The following is a 19,930-nucleotide window of genomic DNA, read 5'->3' as shown; positions in this document are numbered from 1 at the left end:
CAGCCAAGCATGCACATGATTTGGATCCCATTCAAGTTTTTAAAGCTGTGTGATGAGCCCTGTGCTCCCACACACTCCACAGGTGGAGGGTCAGACAGTCAACCACAGCCTCTATCATCAGTCAGAATGGTTTGGGCTGAAGGAACATTAGAGATGATTTAGTTCCAATCCCCTTCCATGTGCAGGGATGCCACTCACTAGATAGGTTGCTTGTTGGTATCAGCAGGATACAAGAAGTGTCTTACAAACAGGAACACATTGCTGGAATATTTTTGATTTCACAGCTTTTGCTCCCATGAATAGCAAATCTAGCAGTGTGTTTCCCTGCCTGTTAAACCAGCTCCTGGTGCAAGAAGCTGTTCCTCTGAGCATCCTGTCTCGCTGCAGGAATTCCTCTGCATGCTTTGCTTCAAGTCTGCAAAAAAAGACTTAAATCTCCACGAGAAAGGTGGCTACCTTGAATTACAGAAACTTCCAGACAGGGGGAACTTTGTGAACATCCTCTTGCTTGGACTTGCCCTTCCAGCTGTGACAAACATCTCCAGCTGTGTTTCCCAAGAGCTGGCTAAGATCTGGCAATGGAAATGTAATGGAAGTTCAAAACTTTGCCACTCACAGGCAGAGTGGCTGCATCAGCAGACTTGGATCAGCCCTGCATCCCCACAGAGATGCATCCCTGGGATGAATTTGCTTTGTGTGACCACACTCACTACACTGACAGCAGGTACACAGAAAACACTGCTTTTATTGACTGCATTTGCCAACACATTGAGGAATGCAAAGGTTTTTTTTTTTTCTCCATAAGCAATGGGCCATGGTCCCAATGTGTATTACAGCATACACTGTATCTAAACAGGATGAAAATAATGGCAGACAGAGCTATTCCAAGGCAACACAAATAGCATGCATAATACAGTCTCACACAGAACGAGTTTGGTAGCATTATATTGCTTTAAGGATTAACTAACATGGGAAATGTACAAAAAGGAGAAATAGGTTTCTGCATTAATGAAAAATACATTTTTTCTCTACAAAGGAATTTCTAATACAAGAAAATAAATATTGCAACATAAGCCAAAAATAATTTAAAATTGCTCTTTTCAATATATTTTCAATATTTCTCTTTTGTATTAACAAATGGCACATCACGTTCTTTGAAACAAAGAAAACAGAAGGGTTTCTCCTCCTGTGACATTCATATCGTTTCCTGTAACTGATGTGAAGTGGGTTGTTTTGAATGTGGAATGGTGCAAACTGCAGGGGATTTCCTTAAAGAACAACCAAACCTCATGCCCTGCCCTGTAGCAGCATATTCCTGCAGCCTGCATCCATCCTAGCTCCATTCTGCATCCAACCTTGGGGCGAGCTCCATGGGACAGCAGAGGCATAAAACAGGTGCAAGGGGGAAAAGAAAAGGAATAAATCAAAAGTTTGGTGTGGCGAAAATGGGTGTGGAATGGGAGCTGTCCTGGAGAAACTCCCTCAACCATCAGGGTTGGGGCTGGTGTGGGGCTGTGCTCCACCAGGGAATGATGCTTTCTGCATCCTCATCTCAACAGCTGCTGCTTCTCCAAGGAAACAGGTGCTCTTACAGTGCAAATGTCAATTCCTGAAGTTTATACATTTTAAAAGATAACATTTCTGTACTAAAATAAACTTTTCTTTAATTTCCTTTCTATTAATTTTAAAATACATTTACATTAACATCAAAAATATTTTCCTTGTGCATTTTCTCTCCAGAACACCAGACTCCCCTGCTCTGAGGACGGTCCAGGCAAGGGATGCTCTGGGGTGGCTGCAGCTATCCTGCCATGGTCCAGCCCTTGCTCAGCCTCACAGCTCACCAGAGCCCTTTTCCTCCTCTCTATTCCTGCCATCCCATTCTTATCCCTGCACCCCACCAGCACCCTTAGCCTTCCCCCCATCTCCTGGTGGCAAAACATGATGTCTGATGTTTAGGGAGTGTTTCAAACTGTTATTGCCCAATGCTGGAGGTTGGTTGTTCTTTAAAGTTTCCCCCCTTTTTGCTTTCCTGTACTGAGAAGACAAGTAGTGCAGAAGCTGATGAATGGGAACTGTGTACAGTGAAATTTGTGGATTGCTTTTTTTTTTTTTTACCATAATTGAGTGAAGCACACGGAAGCAAGATTCATTAAAAGGCAGCATATTGATTATTGTTATGACTCGTATACTAGGATACTGGAGCTAAAGCTAGCAAGCCTGATAAGATAAACTAAGTCCTATTTACGGTATTTAACATTATCTGAACATACTGAGCCTTAATTAATGACATTTCCAACCTCAATGGATTATGCTAATTTATAACAAAGGTGGTTCCTGTTTTATTGGTATTTTGCTGTTTCTTTTTTATTTCCCCACTAATAACTTGTGTCACTTTCCTCCCATGTGAGGATGATTCCTCCCCAGGCACGGTCAGTCTCAGCCAGGTTGGGCTTAGGCAGGGCTGGGCATCCCACCCGAAGCCCCCACTGGTCACCATGTCTGGGATCAGCTGGGCTGTCATCGCTGATCTTTGCTGCAGTTTTATCAATAATAAGGACTTTGGAAGGCTGATAAAGATGATGACTACAACATCAATCAAAATAGTCTCAAGAGTTTCAAAAAGAAAGCTCACAGTGAAATGAGCAAAAAAGCATTGGAAACCAAAATGTCAGGATGCAGTCTCGGAGCAGCAGCATCCCTCGGAGCAAGCTTGGAACCTAATGCCGCAGCAGTGTGGTATGAGTGTGTCTTTAGTCCTTGGTTGCTAAATAACTTCCAATTTTTTTTCATAATGACAAGTTTCCGGTTTCTGGCTGTTCTGCTTGACTGTCAGTATATTTCTTTGGCATCCACAAAATTCTTTGACTGATCGGTTTGACAATTGCAAGTTTTATTTTTGTTTAGTGATGGATTTAACCGGTTGCGGAAGTGTCCCAGGTTTGGGTTGGTTTTGTTTGTTTGGTTGGTTTTTTTTTTATTTTTTTTTTTTTTTTGGTTTTTTTTTTTGGTTTTTTTTAAGCATTTTTAAAAAAACAACAACAAAAGTTTCAGTGAATTCCTTTTTTTTTTGTTCCCTGAGCTCACACTGGGGTCACTCCAATAAAACACGTAGCATGACTTAACTGTGACCTTTGAAGCCAAAACCGAAGTAATGGTGCAATTAAGTGCAAACATGGAAATTCGCCTGACTTATAGGTAACATGGGCTTTTAAACAACATTTAAGGCTTGCTGGGGACATTTTATGCATTAAATTACTGTAATACTTATTATGTCAGCTTCTGTGGATCACCCCTCCACAATGAGTCAACAGCTTGTAACCAGGATTTAAGGTTTAAAAAAAAAAAAAAAAACAACAAACCAAAACAAAGGATGGAGAGGAATAAATTCACCATTTCCATTTAGTTGGAAAACGCAATGGTGATGGCAAGGTTTGCCATTTCCCCTCAGTGACGGCACGTTTGGCCTTGGGGCCATGGTTTTGGTTTGCAAGGGGGATTTCAAATGTGCTGCCCTGGCATGGTGGGACCATGGCAGCACTGGAGAGATGCATGGGCAAAAAAAATTGCTCAACTTCCCGGGTTACACCAACCCTGACTCCCCACGGTGGTTTTAAAGGACGCTTTCTTCCTCCATCCTGCCCCACACTTCCATTTTCCACTTCCTGATCCATTCAACTGAGTAAATAATTTCAGAGTTTCTAAGAACCTCAGCAGGGACATGGATGGGGAGGACTTCTGCATCCTGGCCCCTGGACAGATCCCAACCAGATGGAAAGGTGAGGGGAAAAATAATCACCAAGGGTTTTTTTCCCCTAAAAAGAGAAATGTAGCATTGCTTTCTTCCACCCCAAGCATTTTCCTCCAACAAGCTTTTTGTGCTTTAGTCATTATTTATTTTAGAATCACTTATTTAGCTTTCTTCTTTCTGCACACAGAGGTGGGAATTTCCCCTCCCACAGCTGGCCACTGCTGGACCCTCTACTCACTCCCTGCTCTGAGGACAACCATCCCAAGCAGAAATCTGCCCCTCATTAAATAATGCCCATTAATTGAACTGTCATCCCTGCAGAAAGCATGGGTACTGGTACCCTCCACTCTCTCAGCATCCTCGACATCAGTCCTGGCAGGTGCTGGGTCACATTCCCAGGAAGTGGGGTCTGGCAGGGAGCTGGGAAGGGACCACTGCTGTCACAGTCATCGATGTTGGTGAAGCTGAAGCTGTATCTCAGGCGTTTCAAGAAGAAAAAGACAACAGTGCCGAATTTCCAACTATATACACATATTAAAAACCCCCCTCGCCTTGCTACCAGGCAGAAATTGGACATGGCAGTTGGAACTGGGTTGAGGCCTCATCAAGCCGGCGTGGTCAGAGGAGTTAGGATGCCAGGATGCTCATCCTGACAATGTCCTCGCCAGCTGCATCCAGCTGGCCCCGCTGCGCCCGGCCACCTCGGGACTCCCCGTCCGAGTCGCTCATCTCGGCGTCGGAGAAGTATCCGTCCGTGTCGGCATCGAAGCGACGCAAGGGAGCTCCACCAGTGCTGTCAGCCTTGGGGGGCTGCGACCTCTGTGTCCCCCGACTCTCCTTTGGTAATTTGAACCGCACAATGGTTCTGGGGCTACCTATGGAGTCAGGCACTTTGGCTGCAGGGCTGGACTCCGTCTGAGCGCAGTGCGGTGTCTCCTCTTCCTCCTCCTCCTTGCTGACGCAGCCCCGTGTCCCAGCAGAGGGATGAGGCTCGGTGGCTTTCTGGAGAGAGCCCTTCTTGGCCACCTTTTTGGCCTCGCCTGTCCCTTTGCGGTCAGTGGGAAGCTTTGCTGCCCCTTTTTCCGACTTGCTTGGTCTGGAATCCAGAGTGAAGGGCTTGGTGGGATCATCTGAAAAGTGGCTGGCATTGTTAGTCCAGGACTCTGAGCCCTCTGGGTGGCCCCCACCCACTGCAGAGGGGCTGCTCCTTGGCAGCTTTTTCTTAGTGTTCGTTCTTGTTCTGCTTTTCACTTTCTTTGTGGCCTCGCTCTGCCTGAATGGGGACCTGAGGGAATGGTCCATCATGAAGCTCAGCAAGGTCTCCTCATCCTGGAGGAGCTCCTCGGAGAGGCCAGGGGTGCTGTCCTCATGGTGGGCGTTGTTGAGTGACCACTCGCTCATCGCCATGTTCTCGGCGGTGATCTGCACTGACTGTGCCAACCAGCTGTTGAAGAAGGTCCCATCGATGGGGAAGGAGGTTGACAAGCCTGGGAAAAACAAAAGTGGAAGACTGCCTCAGAAACTAGGAACAGCCATATTGCCCTCTACTGCCATCACCAACTCCACCAGAACTCCCTGGCACTGGAGAAACACTCGAAAGATCAGCTATAACACACCACACCGGCCACAGAGCAGGGTTTACTCCAGCACTGGTGCTGAACTTGGGGCTCACTGAAGTCACAGCACAACAATCTGAGCAGTCCCTCACATCCAACTCTCCACAAATCTCCCTGAATCCAAAATAAGCTCCTTCCTTCAGCAAAGATGACAAGCAACGACACATGCCAGCACAAGTGGAAACATTCTTGTGCAAAGGCAGAAGACAAACAATTCAAGTGTAAGTTAAAAAAATATGGTGACAGAGCAGGACTTGTGCCCTGACAACGGATGACAGGGTCCCCAGGACCAGCTGCTGCCAGGCCACCACCAGAGCCAAGCAGCCAGCATGGTGATGGGACCACTGCTACATCTGCAGGTCTGAGAACACCTCTAAAGGCATGGAAACTGAAGAACAGAAGCAGAGATGAAAGCTGGAATGGAAAAAGCTGAAAAACTTCCTGATAATGATCATTGAGAGCAAGAGTGAGCACTGTGGGCTGGGCTAATTGGGTCCAATTAACAATGAGAAAGGTGCATACCTACACAGGCACAGGCAATTTTAATCTCTGAAACAAAACCCCACAGGTTCAACAACTGATTTGGTTTTATGGACGGAGGAAAAATGAGGATTGGTTTTGGATTTCAGGAAGAGCTCTCCTTTGAAGGGTAAGTCACACCCACAATGTTTGCTGGTAGCAGTGACAGCTTTACATCACTGTCAACTGTGAGCAGCAACACAGGCTGTGACCCTGCACCTCCTGCAACTCATGAGAGCCTTTCTGGAGAAGACAGTAGCCCACCCTGACACCAGCTCAAGGCAGGGAAGGTGAAGCAGGAGCAAAGATGAACTTTGGGCACTGCGTGGTACCCAAACACCAAAAAGCCCTAGTTTTGTAGGCAAGGGCGCTGCCTAACTCACCTTCCCCAGCCCTTCTCTGATGACAGCAGTTCCAAGGGATGCTTCAAACCCTTCAGAAAATTCAGCAGGTTACAAGACCTTGCTGAAGCTTTGGGTTAAGCTGCCTGGTTTCCCAAGCTCATAGCCATGCAGCTTTCCTTTGAGATTCTCCAGCCTCCATTATTTGCTGGAATTTGCCCCAGTAAATCCAAAACTTCTTTAGAAAAGAACAGAGAAGAGACAGAATGAGTGTAAAAGTCCCATTTTCAAAGATCCTAAAACCCAACAGCTGTGAGGTGACCAGAAAGCAGCATAGTGAGACAAGCCATGTGCAAAGCAGAGCAAGGCAGGGTGGTCCAAACCACCAGACCTCCCACAGAAACGCTCTGTACCCCCTGGAGGGTTTTTTACAGCATCTCCAGACTGCCTGAGAGCCTCACAGGACCAGTGCTCCCCTGTGCCCCATGTGGCAGCTAGGCACACATGAACTCTGATCGCTTCCTGCCTCTGCTGGTGAAGGTGGCAGCACCAGAGGAAGTCAAGCAACAACCCAATTCCATGTAAAAAACATATGCAGTTGTCAAGGACCTTGTCCAAACCAACCTTTTCGTTTTGTTTCTTCTTTTCCCCTAGCCTGGCCTGCTGCTGTAGCCAATGGGGATGAGCTGGAGGTGGTTGAAATATCTGTGGGGCTAGGCTCCTCACCCCCTGAGCAAATTCAAGAGATGGATGTGCCTGACTCCTGGATGTTCCTGCACCACTGGCACCACCAGCATGGCCATATGTGCCATGGACAGTACATGAAACCTCACAGGCCACGTGCTGTACTCACCATCGCTGCACAGCACAGAAGGCATGGGGGAGCAGCCCTACCATGGGGTGGGTAAGTCTGATTTTATCACCTGAAAGCAAAATCTTGCTCCAGCAGTACATCACAGGTTTTGTAACACGTTCTCCCAATCCTGGAGCTACAGGGGGAAATTTTAAATCCCCTGCCCTGCCACTGAGCATGTTTCTGACCCAGTCTCTCTAGCAGGTCCTGGATAATTCAGGCTGATTCCCACAAAGGAGAGATGGAAGGTGTAACTCCACTGCGTTGCGTGCAGGAGGGATCAGGGGCTGGGACTCTCAACCCTGCTCCCCAAAACAGGGAGCCTCCAGCATCGCGGGTCAACTCTGCGCCATGAAATCAGACTTACCCAGTTGTCCCAAAACAGTTTCGTTGACCGATTTCCTTTTCTCTGTCTTCTCAGGACTACTTTTTCTACCATCTCTTCCTTTCCTTCTCGGGTCACTTTTCTTACCCTTTGTCTTCTTCCCAGTTTGCTCTGACATTTTTTAGGAAAAAAGCAAAATGCCATGTAAGATGAGGCATCAGGGATGCTGCCATGAGCAAGTTCCCCTAGGGCACACCCCTGCAGTGAAGACTTGGAGCAAACCTGCAAACAACTCCAAGCCAAAGGGAGATCAAGGCCATTCTGTGGCCAGCTGTAGGCTAAGGTCTCTACACGTTAAGAAAATCGGAATCCTGTAGGCTATGAAAAAAAGGAGATTTTAGCCTTGAAGAGGAGTGGCCAAAGGAGCAGCCCCACTGAAAGCAGGAGAGTTGCTGGAGACTCTACAGCCACAGACCTGGACCAGGAATTTGGGGTGAGGACCCACTAGGGAGTAACCCCAAATCCTGCCCAAAAACTTGCAGGAGCCATGGTGACCTACAAACCTGGTGCTATGTCACCCATCGCCAACAAGAGCACCTCCAGAAAGACCATCAGTGGCACAGCCAGACTGACAGAGCAAAGGTACCACCAGTTTTAAAGACAACCTTGATTTGACCTTTTGGCAAAACTGTGCAGGAGTGAAAAAACCCCACAGTCATATAAGGTACACGAAGTAGGAAAGATGACCAGGGTTGCCTATGGAAAGTTAGGGATGCAACTCTTAGCTGTACAGACATTCAGCTACAAATCAGCATTTCCTAAATAGCTTTGAACTTCTACTGGATTTATTCCTCTTGGGTAAACAGGACAAATACCCTATAAAAGTACAACTTGTACTGCCAAGTAAAATACTTCCAACAGTTTTTACTTACTCTGTTAGGCCAGAAAGTCCATGCAAAAACTTCTATTAATTTTCAGAATGGGAAGGATATTGCCCTTAAACCAAAATGTGGGTGGCTCATGGAAATGAGAGGTGAGACAGGCAGTTTTTCAAAGTCTGGCCCATAGGCTAAAAAATGATCTTAAGGAAGAAATCAGTTTATTGTGTCAGCCAGCAGCAAATCCTCAGCAGAGAGGCCATGGGGTGGACAGGTCAGAGGGAATAACCTCTGCCAGCAGCAGTGGAAATGTACTGGGTGAGCAGGGGAGGGAATTTGCATTGCACCTGCCTCAGTCTGAATTAACAGAGGATTTACAGTCCTGGAGTTGCCAGCCAGGAACCCCTCCTGACCAAAGGACTTACAGAAAGAAAGAAATGCAAAAGCAAATTTGATATTTGCTACGTTCCTGCCAAGTAAAGGGAGGAAAGCATTTTTCACTTCGCTTACAAAATCAAAATCTGATTTTGTTTAGACAGCACAATGGGGCTAAAGAGAAACCCGAGCAGCACTTTTTGAAGAGGAACCTGTCAAAATAGTAGCCGTGTTTCAAAGCCAGACAGTGTTTACTTTCCACTCTGTACAAGAAAAACATGGGGAAGAGAGGAGGGTTCATTTTACACAGGCAGTTCTCACCAATTTTATTAAGAATCTCCTGCTTAAATGATCATTTGACAGAGGGAAAAATAAACCCCTCCTGTTCAGAGTTTTGTGTGGGAGACAGTCCAAAAAAAACTTTGTGCCAAAACTGTCTTCGGAACAACCCCAACAGATCTTGGTTGATGGCTACCATAACAGCAATTAAAAACTAGCCTCATCCTGGTGAAATAATGGAGACTTCTTCCTTTCTCTTAGGAACCCCAGGTATGGAGATCATCCTGGTCAGGAGCTGTAGGGGAGGATGCCAATGGAACCATTCCCCACTTCCAAACCAGTAAGTGCTTTGTAATGCTGGAAAAGGCAGCAGTGAGTTATCCAAAGCTTTGGTTCCACTGGATGCCGAGTATCTGTAGCTCCTGGTATGGTCACTTGGGAAAGGAACTCCTTCTGAGCTCAGGACACCCTACAGACTGATGGCAAAAGGCACACGGGTCCTCTTATGCCCTCCTGGCGTGGGAAGGACCCAGATGCTCAAACCACCTGGAGATTCCAGGACCAAATTCCTGGAGCTGGGCTGTTTCCCTGGCAGCAGGGATTCACAGGAGCTGGGTTTCAGAGGAAGCAGTCAGTCCCTGCTCAGGCTCAACCAGTAAGTGCAACCCGGGAGAGACAAGCAGCTCAGCCTTGGTCAGAGTGAAAAAGGAAAGTGCAAACACCAGCCAGGTAGGGCAGGAGAGAAGAGCATCTGCATCACAAGATCTGAAGTGATCCCTTCACACCAATCCCCACCCAAGCCACTCTCCCACTGGGAGTTTGTCTCTCATCACTCTCCTTCAGGCAGAACAAACATCATGGGAACAGCAGCCATGCTTTTCTCAAGTACACCCATAACAGTTTTGGGATGGGCAATCACACAGCACCACCACTGGGCAGTGCAGACAACCCCAAAACACCACCTGCAGAGCTTCAACACAGCTCCCCATCCCTGGCTGGCATGTGCACCCCACTGATGAGGCTCCCAGCTTACCTACTCCAGCTCTCCCTGGGAGGAATTGCCAGCTCACATCCCACTGCTGCATCAGAGAGGGGGTTGGGCATGTACCCCCAAGGCATGTTGGGGGTACAGGTCCGCAAGGGCATTTCCAGCTATCTAACACCTTGTCTGCGAGAGAGGTGAGTTTAAAAACCCATCCTGGCAAACTACCCTGTTCCTAGCTGAGAGCTGCAAATGTTGGGTTGGGTTTGCCCAGCTGAACTAAAGAGCATCCTGAAGTCCCCTGCGATGCCTCCAAAACCCACAGAACCTGGCAGTGATAGCACATGGCAGGTGGTGCTCCTGGCAGAGATGCTGCTGGCTAGGGCGGTGAGGTGGGGATGCAGCTCAGGAATAACACGTGCATAATACGCTGGGTGCCAGGGAATGGATGTGCAGTGTGGGGTCTCCAGTTGGTGGGAACATGTTTGTGTGTGTTCAGGCTGGTGAGCTGTACCTCTAGTCCAGTAAGGACATGAAGAGTAACACAGAGTATGACAGGGACTGGGATTTACAGGACCCACATCACCCCAGAGAACACCCTGGGGTCCCAGCCACTACTGTTCCAAATCTCTGCCTGGCTTTGGCCATCAAGAGGAATTTGCATGGACCTGAGTCACAGACATCTCAACATACACATTCCTCAGCCTCCAAAACTGTAGTCAAAGGAGACTTTTGTCAAGGAAAGCTCAGCCCAGACAGTTCCTGAAGAAACCCCAACCATGTGATGGCTTCAAACACAACTCCAAAGCCACAAACATAACCACTGTCAGAAACAGCTGCCAAAGCACCAGATGTGGCTGCTGGAAAAACTGTTCTGCAGCCACAGGATCTGGTCTGCCCTGCCACCAGAGGCAAAGGAGGAGAAGGAGGAGGGAACAGGAGCTGTGGGCTTCGGCACTGTTTGTACAAAACAAGAAAAAAAAGTAGGACAAAAGGAAACCAGCTTAGTTTCAGCTCCTTAATATAAGTTTGCAGAGGCTTTGCAGTCAGCAGCATGATCTCCACAAATGGGTGTATGAAGTGGGGAGCTGCAGTTGACCAGAGCTAAAGGAGCTGGTCTCCTGGAGCAACAGACCCCCACCAGCAGCTTAACCCTTGATTCTTGACAGAATGCTCAAAGGCATCTGCGAAGAACCTTGTAGCAAGGCTTCCACCCTGTGCCAAGGAGACAGCTGCAGAGCAGTCCCCATGCCCAGGATGTGCCACCTCCTCCCAAGCAGCCCCACCTGACAGAAGTCACCAAATACTGTCTTAGCATCCCCACCTAAGCAAATGCTTGGTCCTTCTGACTGATTCCCTGGAGGGGGAGGATTAAGAGGGATCTGTGAAAACAAATAGCTCCAGCACTCCAGTCACCCAGAGTCTGGCTTTACTGAGTGTTTCTGAGTCAATATATGAACCATGTCAAAATAATGTATCAGGACAGGGGGCAGCTCTGCCTTCCATGGTGAGGGAAGCTGAGGAACACAACTTGGCATCAGTGGGGACAGTGTCTATGAGAACAAGATCTGTGGTACTGACCTGGGTAAAGATCTTTCTCAATAAGCTTCATCTGGAGATGGAAGATCTGCTCCTGCAGTTTACAAATGGTGTGTTTCATTTTCTCCCGTCTCGTCACCATGTAACAGAGATTTCTAACCTACAGAAACACAACAAACAGCGTCTGGTTTAGGCAGGGTCAAAGCAGGTCCCCTCAAGTTGTGTTGCTGTTCCTGCAGGGAAATCCCCACTCCCTGGGTTTACATCCTTTTCACCTCACTGTCATCTGTGCTGCACTCTCACCATGGCCCCTTGGGTGAGCCAGGGCTAGCAATGAGGGCTCTTGGTCCAAACTGTGTGATGCATATGGGAAAAGCCATGCAGTGAATAATTCCAAGCCTAAACGTCTCTGTCCTAGCTCCAAACAGCCAGGACCACACAGTGGGCAAGGAAGGCTAGCTGGCTTCTCCAGCATGGGCACTGGAAGTCTGGGAGGGAAAGATGCTGCAGAAGGAGCATTATAACACAGTCATGCAAAGGTACAGCACCAACCATTGTGCTGAGTCCTTGGTCCAGCAGCTGCATCATGCGCGTGTCCTGTTCACACCTGACACCGCCCCTGCACAAAAATTGCCAAATTCTATGAAGCAGCTTGGTGCCCCAAGTCAATGCACTGGTTCTCATCCACAAACTGCACCTTTTGCAAGGAGGGATAAACCCTCTTCCAGCCAGTGCAGGGAAAGGCCTGAGTTGGGATGGGGATGTCAGAACCTCACAGAACCGCCCTAAAGCAGATACCAGGAAAAATCATAGAAAATACAGCAAAATACCCTGGTGATGCTGACCCAGGTCAGCAGCTGGAGCAGTTCCCTACCTCAAATCTGGCCCCTCCACATGGTTATTCACACTTGCTCAACATCTACCTGCAAATCACTGGTGCATTTTGTCCCAGTTCAAGAACTTTAATTAACCGTGTCAGTGGGGTTGGAAAATGTTCTTTTAAAGTCCCTTTCAACCCAACCCAACCCAACCCAACCCAACCCAACCCAACCCAACCCAACCCAACCCAACCCAACCCAACCCAACCCATTCTATGATTATCTGAAGCTCCAAACACAAACAGCAAAGCACAAAATATAACTGCTCACGTGAGCCAGTATTAGCAGCAGCTAAACCCTGCTGGTGATAAACACCCCCAGTAGCACAAGATGACAGAGCTGTTGCTGATAAGTCCTAGCACCAGCCACTTGATGAGTATCAGTGCCATGCTTTTGCCAGCCCTGTGTAAGGGTGGCTGGAGAGCCAGGCTCCAGCACTGCTGCCATAATGGACATCAAGGCTTTTGGAGCAAGCAGAGGCTTTCAGCTGCAGAGCAGAAAATGCTAATAGCAACTAACATGATCTGACAGCATTTACTCAGCTTTCTGATGCTCTGAAAAGAGCAAAGCTGCCTGTAATGAGGTAAGGAGGAGGTGGTCTGAACAGAGGAATATGCACATGGGTATGTCCACATTCATGTGTGACCCTGATGTCTTTGATTCCCCTCCCTCCTGATGCTCACACCCTTCTCTATAGGGAATACTGCCAGCCTTCGGGGACTGTCCCAGTGTGGCCAGGAGCCTTTGTGCCTCTCACAATGACAGAGCAAGCCAGGACATTGTCCCACACTTACCTCGTATCTGCCACCAAAGGCTGTGAAGGCAGCAGGACAATTCCACCCAACCCCTAATACAGTCTCACTTAAGGACAATTTGGGAATATTTAGAAAAAAAAGGAGAAAAAGCTGCTCTTTTTGTTGTTGTTGTTGTTGTCGTTGAATCCCTAGCTGTAAATACAACACAGGGAGTTATATAGTATATTTTACTATGCTCTCTTTTTTTTTTCTTTCCGGATTGGAGAAAACATCAAACTATTTCTTTATGAAGAAAACAACTGCTTCTGGCAACCTGAATCTCCAAAAGTTTGGCTGTATCTCTTCTCTATGATTTGATATTTCTGAAAGAAAACATTACTTTAGCTTTGCTTAGAGACTGCTGGTATTTACCCACACTTACACAGCTCAACATCACCCAGTGCTGCTTCCCCAAGCCAAGTTTAGATGCTGGTGTGAAAGTCTGGAAACCACAGCTTTTTGTTAAAGCTAATTTAAACACCCAGTCCTTGGAAAAAGCTTTTTTAAAAAGGCAAAGAGGGTTAAAAAGGCCAAAAATAAAATGGGGGGACTTTATTAGGATTCCCAGGTAATAACAAGGAATAGCTTTAATTTGCTGACAGTGTGAAGTGCAGAAATGTCAGGGACTAAGAAATGACAGAGGGAATTGCCATTACTCTGGCTGTCCCTATGTCATCTGCTCTCTGCTTCAGCCTTCCAAACTCCTGGATCCCTACACCATTATCAGCCCCAAAATTACTTCTGCCAGATTAATTGTTGAAATTGCTAAAATCCAACATGACATTGATGTCCTGTGGACACCCTCTGAAAGCCTTCAGAGCCTTTCAGGCTGCTCATCTCTGATCCCAATTTGATGTGATTCATCACTATTTGCAAGTGAAACAGGGTGGCTGTGACCTGCCCCAGGTGCAGGATCAGATACCTGGGATGCTCTGCCCACGACTGGATTTAAACCCCCATCACTGGACTTTGATCTGGCTGGTGTTTATTGTTCCACTCTGGGAAGCAGAACAAACAAACAGCTCTTCCAGGGCCAGGCAGTGAACTCTCCTGGTATGAAGTTGCTAAGCAGAGGCTGAATGCTGATGGGCACACCCCACGAAGCCTGGAGGCAACTCTGGTAAATGAGAAATCTGGTAAAACACATAGTTTTGAGACAAAGAAATCAAAGAGAAGCTGCCATGGGCAAAGCATGGTATCCAGAGATGCACAATGGTTCAGTGCAGCTGGAAAAGCCAAGCTGGGAACAAGAGGAAGCAGCAGGGGGCAAAGCAGCCTGGTTTAGATTTACAATATAGAGCAGATGAGGGAAAAAAGTGAGTTGAACTTGTCACCCTCGGATCAGGCAGATGCAGCCTGTTGCTGGATGCACTAATGGTCCCACTAATGGTGGCACCAGCCCAGCCCAACACACAGATGGAAATGTGATAAGTAAAGGCAGGAAAAAAGAGGGTCAGACTAGCAGAGGGATGGCAATGATGACCACAGGGATGAAGGCCCACAGGATCACAGGAAAGAGACCAATAGGTTTAAACCCAACTACTTTTATACAGAAGGTGGCTCTCAGGCTCCAGGATCCACGTGGGAGGTGGGTGCAGCAAGGGACGAGGGCAGGTTGGTCCAAAGCTGAACCCCCCACCTGGACATGAACACAGTGCCCACCCACACTGCCTTTCTCCCCATAGGTTCAGTTATGCCACAGACCCACAGCAGCTTGAAGAGGGAGTTCAGGGATATGCAGGGGCAGCATCCCCACCACCTTCACATCCCAGGGTAGAGCATATCACCTACAGCACCCTCAGCCCTTGCTCAGGGAACCACATCCACCAGGTCAGAGCAATGCTATTTTCCTGGTTTCCTTCTTCCTCATTCCTAGAGATTCCCTAAGTCTTTCCATGGTTTTTGCACCACAGGTGGGTGGGTGGTCGGTCTAACAGGGACCTGGACAAGGGCAATGGATTCATCCTTCTAGCAGGAACAGGAGAGAGGGGACCAGGCAGGGCTTGGGTCTTAAGCGAAGGAGGAGGAGCTTGGGCTGTGCATGCCAAGCTCAGCATCCCTGCCCTGCCTGTCCCTGTCCCAGTGCTACCATGTTCTATGCCCATGTGCCCCCCCAGCAGCAGCACTACTGCACCTGTCCCCTCTATGCCATCTCCTCCAGGTTCTGTGTGCGCTTCTTCTTCCCCTGTGCTTCTTCCTCTAGCTGCTTCTCACCTTCACAGCTGCTCCTCCTCACCAGCCTCTGCCCCATCTCTGCTCATGCCCTCCATGCAGCCATGACAGCCAAATCCACAGGCACGATGGGGCAGCAAGCCCAGCCCAGGGGGCTCTGGCAGCACTTGGGCAGCGCTGCTTCACTAATGCTCCCTCTCACCCAAAAAGCTGCTGTAGAGGCTGCTGCTTCCTCTGCTGTGGTTGGGAGGATTCAAGGATGTCCTGCACCACTGGGAGCATCAGGTGCCTGCATCCTCCATCTGCATCCTCTGGCCCAGCTCTGCTTCCGCCATCAGCTCCCTGAGGAGCTGACCCACTTTTGGCTGCAACAGGGCAGGGGATGCCCAGTTCTCAGTTCTGGCCCTGCTCTCACTCTGCCTTTCACTCATCTTTGATGTTTAACGTAAGTAAATAATGATGTGTTCTCAAGTCTTGCTGCTGCAAAGCATCTGAGGAGAAACACAGGATAATTTTGTGGTTTGAAACTATTTAGGTATAGTGGACATAAGCTGCAGCATTATCTGCCTCCCATCCAGCCCTGCCAAGGCACCTCTCCCTGCAGACATTTGTTATTTTGAACCCCTGGCTGAGACGAACACTAACTTATTCCATCAATGTCAGTGTTTTGGCAGTGATGATGTGCACACACCGAGCACTGCTATGTTTCTGAATGAAGACAAAAGAATAAAACTGTCAGGGGAGTCAAACTGAGTCAGGGGGAACAGGGCTTGTACTGTCTGTGGTGCCAGCAGCCCTGATGGAGCATACAGGTACACCCCTGAAGGAGAAGCTGTACTTACCCTCTCCAGGTCTTGCCTGAGGTGCATGAAGAGCTTTAAGCGTCGGTAGAGAACATCCTGCTCTTGCTGAGCCAAGTTGTCCACTTCATCAGTTTTTGGTGTCAGCAGCGGTTTGTTGGAGTTTGCTTTCCTCTTCAGCTTCCAGTACTGGTAGACAAAATCCACCAGTGATTCACTTAAGTCAAGGTTCTCTGCCACCTCTGAAGGCTTCACAAGCTCATAGAAGTCCTCCTCCAACTGCTGGAGCTTCTGCTTCCGCAGCGTGACCTTCTCCAAGTCCAGCTGGGCTTGGTCGGGCTCTGTCCGTGCCTCCTCAGGCAACTTGGTGGCCCCGGTGCTGTGCTCAAGGCAGAAGGACTTGAACTTCACTTCATCATTGTCTGCAAGGATAGTCCGCATGTCGAGGTTGTGGTCGAAGGCGCAGGTGACGTGGAACGCGGTGACACAGGCGGGCATGGAGCACTGCAGGAGAAGGACAGGGCTCAGGGCCAGGGCAAGGCACCATTGCTGAGGGGACACTCACCAATACTACAGGCAACAAGGGCATGCCACAAACCCAGAGGGAGACCATCAGAGTGACACCAGCCATGAAATGATGGATGCTCCGCAACAGGAATTCCTGATAGAGGAACACCTATATTGACCCACTTGCAGAGACCCAATGGCCCAACACCCCAAACACAAGCAGAAGAACCCCAGGGTTCAACAGGTGGCATTTCCCCACCTGACCTTCTTTAATCCACCTCTGTAATGGGCACTGCTCATCTCTCACCTACCATAACCAGAAGCTTCCAAAGATTCTTCCAACAAGACGTGTCAAAGGCCAAAGAACAGCACAGGCCAATGGGATGCTGCCAGACTGTTAGTGGATTTCTCCTGATGGAGAAATGCTCACCTGTATTTCACCCTGAAGTTACTCCCCCTCTGTTTCCACATCTAAAGCAAATATGCCATTTTTACTGGAAGCATAGAGAATGTGGCAAGGTTTAGGAGTGAACATGGGATCTAAGAAGCAGCCAATGCTCCTAAATGCCTTCCTCCTCGGGAAATTACACACCCTTTAACTTGCTCCATTTAAAAAAGAAAGAAAAATGCAACTGGAGCAAAACACCACAAAATGAATGCTTCAGAACTTGTACAGTGGCTATGATGTTGTCAAACTTGCATCAGATCAATTTTTTAAACTATTTGCCTAACTTACCTCAGGCTTAAATTACTTTGGATCCCACAGACAACAAATCTCAGCCTGGTGTCCCACAGAGGAACTCCCACCAGCCAGCACTGTGCCTGTGTCCATGTCAGCACCTTCTCCCCCTCCACTCATTAACTACTTTTAATGGCTCAGAGTGTCAGGTAATTATTTCAACCATAACCCCTTAGAAATCAGTCTATTCCAGCTCCTAGCGACCAGTTAAACTGCAATAATGAGACATTTTAAGTGGGCTATTACTGTAGGCACCACTTTGACATATATAGAAGAATAGTTCTTGTGGGGGATCAAGATGCACTTGTGGCCTGAAGGACCAGGTAGAGGCATGTGAAATTTCCTGAATGTTGGTAACAAACCATTCAGTTTTACTAGGGCTCTGCTGCACCTTAATTCTCAAAAAGAAAAATATATTCTGGTAGTAGTTGAGGAACAGAAGCTTTACAGCTTTTTATCATCATCCCATCCCAGGGCTGGTGGATCACAGGATTCATCAGCCCTGAATCCTGCTCAGGCACCCAGGGGCGAACTTTTGACGTTGTATTTAGATATTTTTCTTTCACTTTTTTTAAGAGTCTGCTGGTGTTCAAGAAGCTGCCAGGACCAAGAAAAGTGTAAGCAAGCATTGTCCAAATCCTTCACTTCCAAAGCTCTGCAGGCCCTGCTCCAAAGCCTCAGAAAGTAGTGGGAAAAGCTGTTTGCAGCTCTGGCTGTATTAGCATGGCTCTGGGCAGCAATGCTGGGCACTAACTCCAGCAGGCACCACAAGCAAGGAGATTTTTGAACTCCAACATCACGCTTATCCTGTTTAAAAATGGCCACTTGGTCCTAACTTCAGTCTGAAATTGTTCACAAAAATATCTGGTAACTTGAAAACTCAACTCCTTCTGCTATGCTGCTGGCACTTGCTTGGAGCCTGGCATTGTGAGGGACCCACTGATGCTCCCTGTGCCAGCCCAGGGCACTCACCACCGCAACGGGCAGAAGGTGCTCGCTCTGCCACCCTGGCCATCCCCTGGGACAAGCCCTGTCACAGCCACATCAGCCACACATGCAGCTGAAGCACCAGCTCCGTTGTCAATTATTTATTTTTGGAAACGAAGGAGGGACAGAGGGATCCCAGCTTGACTTGCAGCTTCCAGATTTACTCAGGGCAGTCAGTATATTACATGCTGGCTTTTAAAGCACACACAGTACTGTCCCTTCTGTTTCTGCCATCAGTGATAAAAACAGCATAAACAATACACCCATGTCTTCTGCCAGGACAGTGTCCTGTTAACAGGAATAACCATCACTCCACCTTAGGAATAAAGCAAATCCAGTGACACTCATCCTGGATCTCTCTACTCCAACAGATGGCAAGCAGCACTTGTCAGAAACTGTGCCCAAAACACTGACAGAAAATAATTAGGCAGCTCAGCAGCTCAGGGCAACAAAGAAAGATACCTGGTTGGCCACAGCCACTGAGTGACCCTGGATAAACTAACATTACAAACATATTGATCCATCCTAGAATGGTGCTGGAATGAAGCCACTTGTGGCGGAAAGGAGGGATCTGCCACACGGAATAAACCAGGCTCAAAAGACTGGAGCAGCCCCTGCTTTGTTATTGATTGCACTTCATTAACTTACAGCACCTTTCATTCAAGGATTTCAGCACACTTTGCTTATACAGGCAAATCCATTTCCAAACAAAATTCTGAGAGAGAAAGGGTAAAAACTGCCCCAGAGATTTAATGTGGGCTCTTAGTCTTAAAATCATTCTAAGTGGGAAGAAACAAGAGAGATGATTTTAGTTGCCAAGGGTATTCAAACAGAAGTTTAGCAGCTTGCAGTGGTGCTCTGCTGCAGTCTGGGGCTGAGCGGAAGGAAGCAGCTCCTCCAACAGACCTGTGAGGGGAGCTCAGGAAGGAAAAATTAATTACCGGTGCTGAACACTGGCCAAGCCATCAGACACAACACTTCTGCATCTTTAAAAAACTACCATGTGATTTTTCATGACCACAGATGGTCTGGAGCCTGGTAGAGCTTCTCAGCTAAAAAAGGCAATTTCAGCCTCAAAGACTCCTCAGAGAATATGGGGCAGAGGATGGATGGGACTGGGGCAGCACGGGCAACACACTTTACTCTTACCTCTGATACCACACGCTGTATTTTCAGGACTACAGGCAGAAGATAGCTTTGGGAACCACTAGTTATCCCGGTGGATGAAGACCAGTGGCACTTAATGGGAGGGGGCAGCAGTTGGCAGAGAAGTGATGATGAACGGGGGAGTGTTGCAAATGGAGGACATTTGCAAGGTCTTTTTCTCCAAAAAGCAACAAAAAGAAAGCTGGAAGATAACAGTGAAGACTGTGCCCTTTGGAGAAGCTTGCCAGCAACCAAGACAGCCTGGCATTCTGTGCTGCCTCAGTGAGCAATTCCAGTCGCTCTGACAAGCAAGGAGGAGGGAGCGGGGCTCCAAAAACACTGGCACCACAGCCTGGCTCCTGACACTCTCTTTTCCATCTCAGAAATGCAAACAAAAAAGTTCCTCCTGCATTCTGAGCTCTCCTGCATCTGCTGATGTCTGATTACAA

General features: G+C 48.0%; 1 protein-coding gene across 1 annotated transcript in view; it reads right to left on the bottom strand.

Annotated features, from left to right (window-relative positions):
- Positions 1-782: 782 nt before the first annotated feature.
- Positions 783-19,930, bottom strand: part of JADE2 (jade family PHD finger 2) — a 69,374-nt gene continuing 50,226 nt past the window's right edge. Inside the window, 4 exon segments of the mRNA XM_062501951.1 lie at positions 783-5,238; positions 7,448-7,576; positions 11,501-11,618; positions 16,145-16,606. Of these exon segments, the coding sequence (XP_062357935.1) occupies positions 4,379-5,238; positions 7,448-7,576; positions 11,501-11,618; positions 16,145-16,606 (1,569 nt within the window). The 3' untranslated portion in view covers positions 783-4,378.

Source organism: Cinclus cinclus, chromosome 14 (genome assembly GCF_963662255.1).
Source record: "Cinclus cinclus chromosome 14, bCinCin1.1, whole genome shotgun sequence".
NCBI lineage: Eukaryota > Metazoa > Chordata > Aves > Passeriformes > Cinclidae > Cinclus > Cinclus cinclus.
Note: the sequence above shows the minus strand (reverse complement) of the source record. Positions and strands in the feature narration are given on the sequence as shown.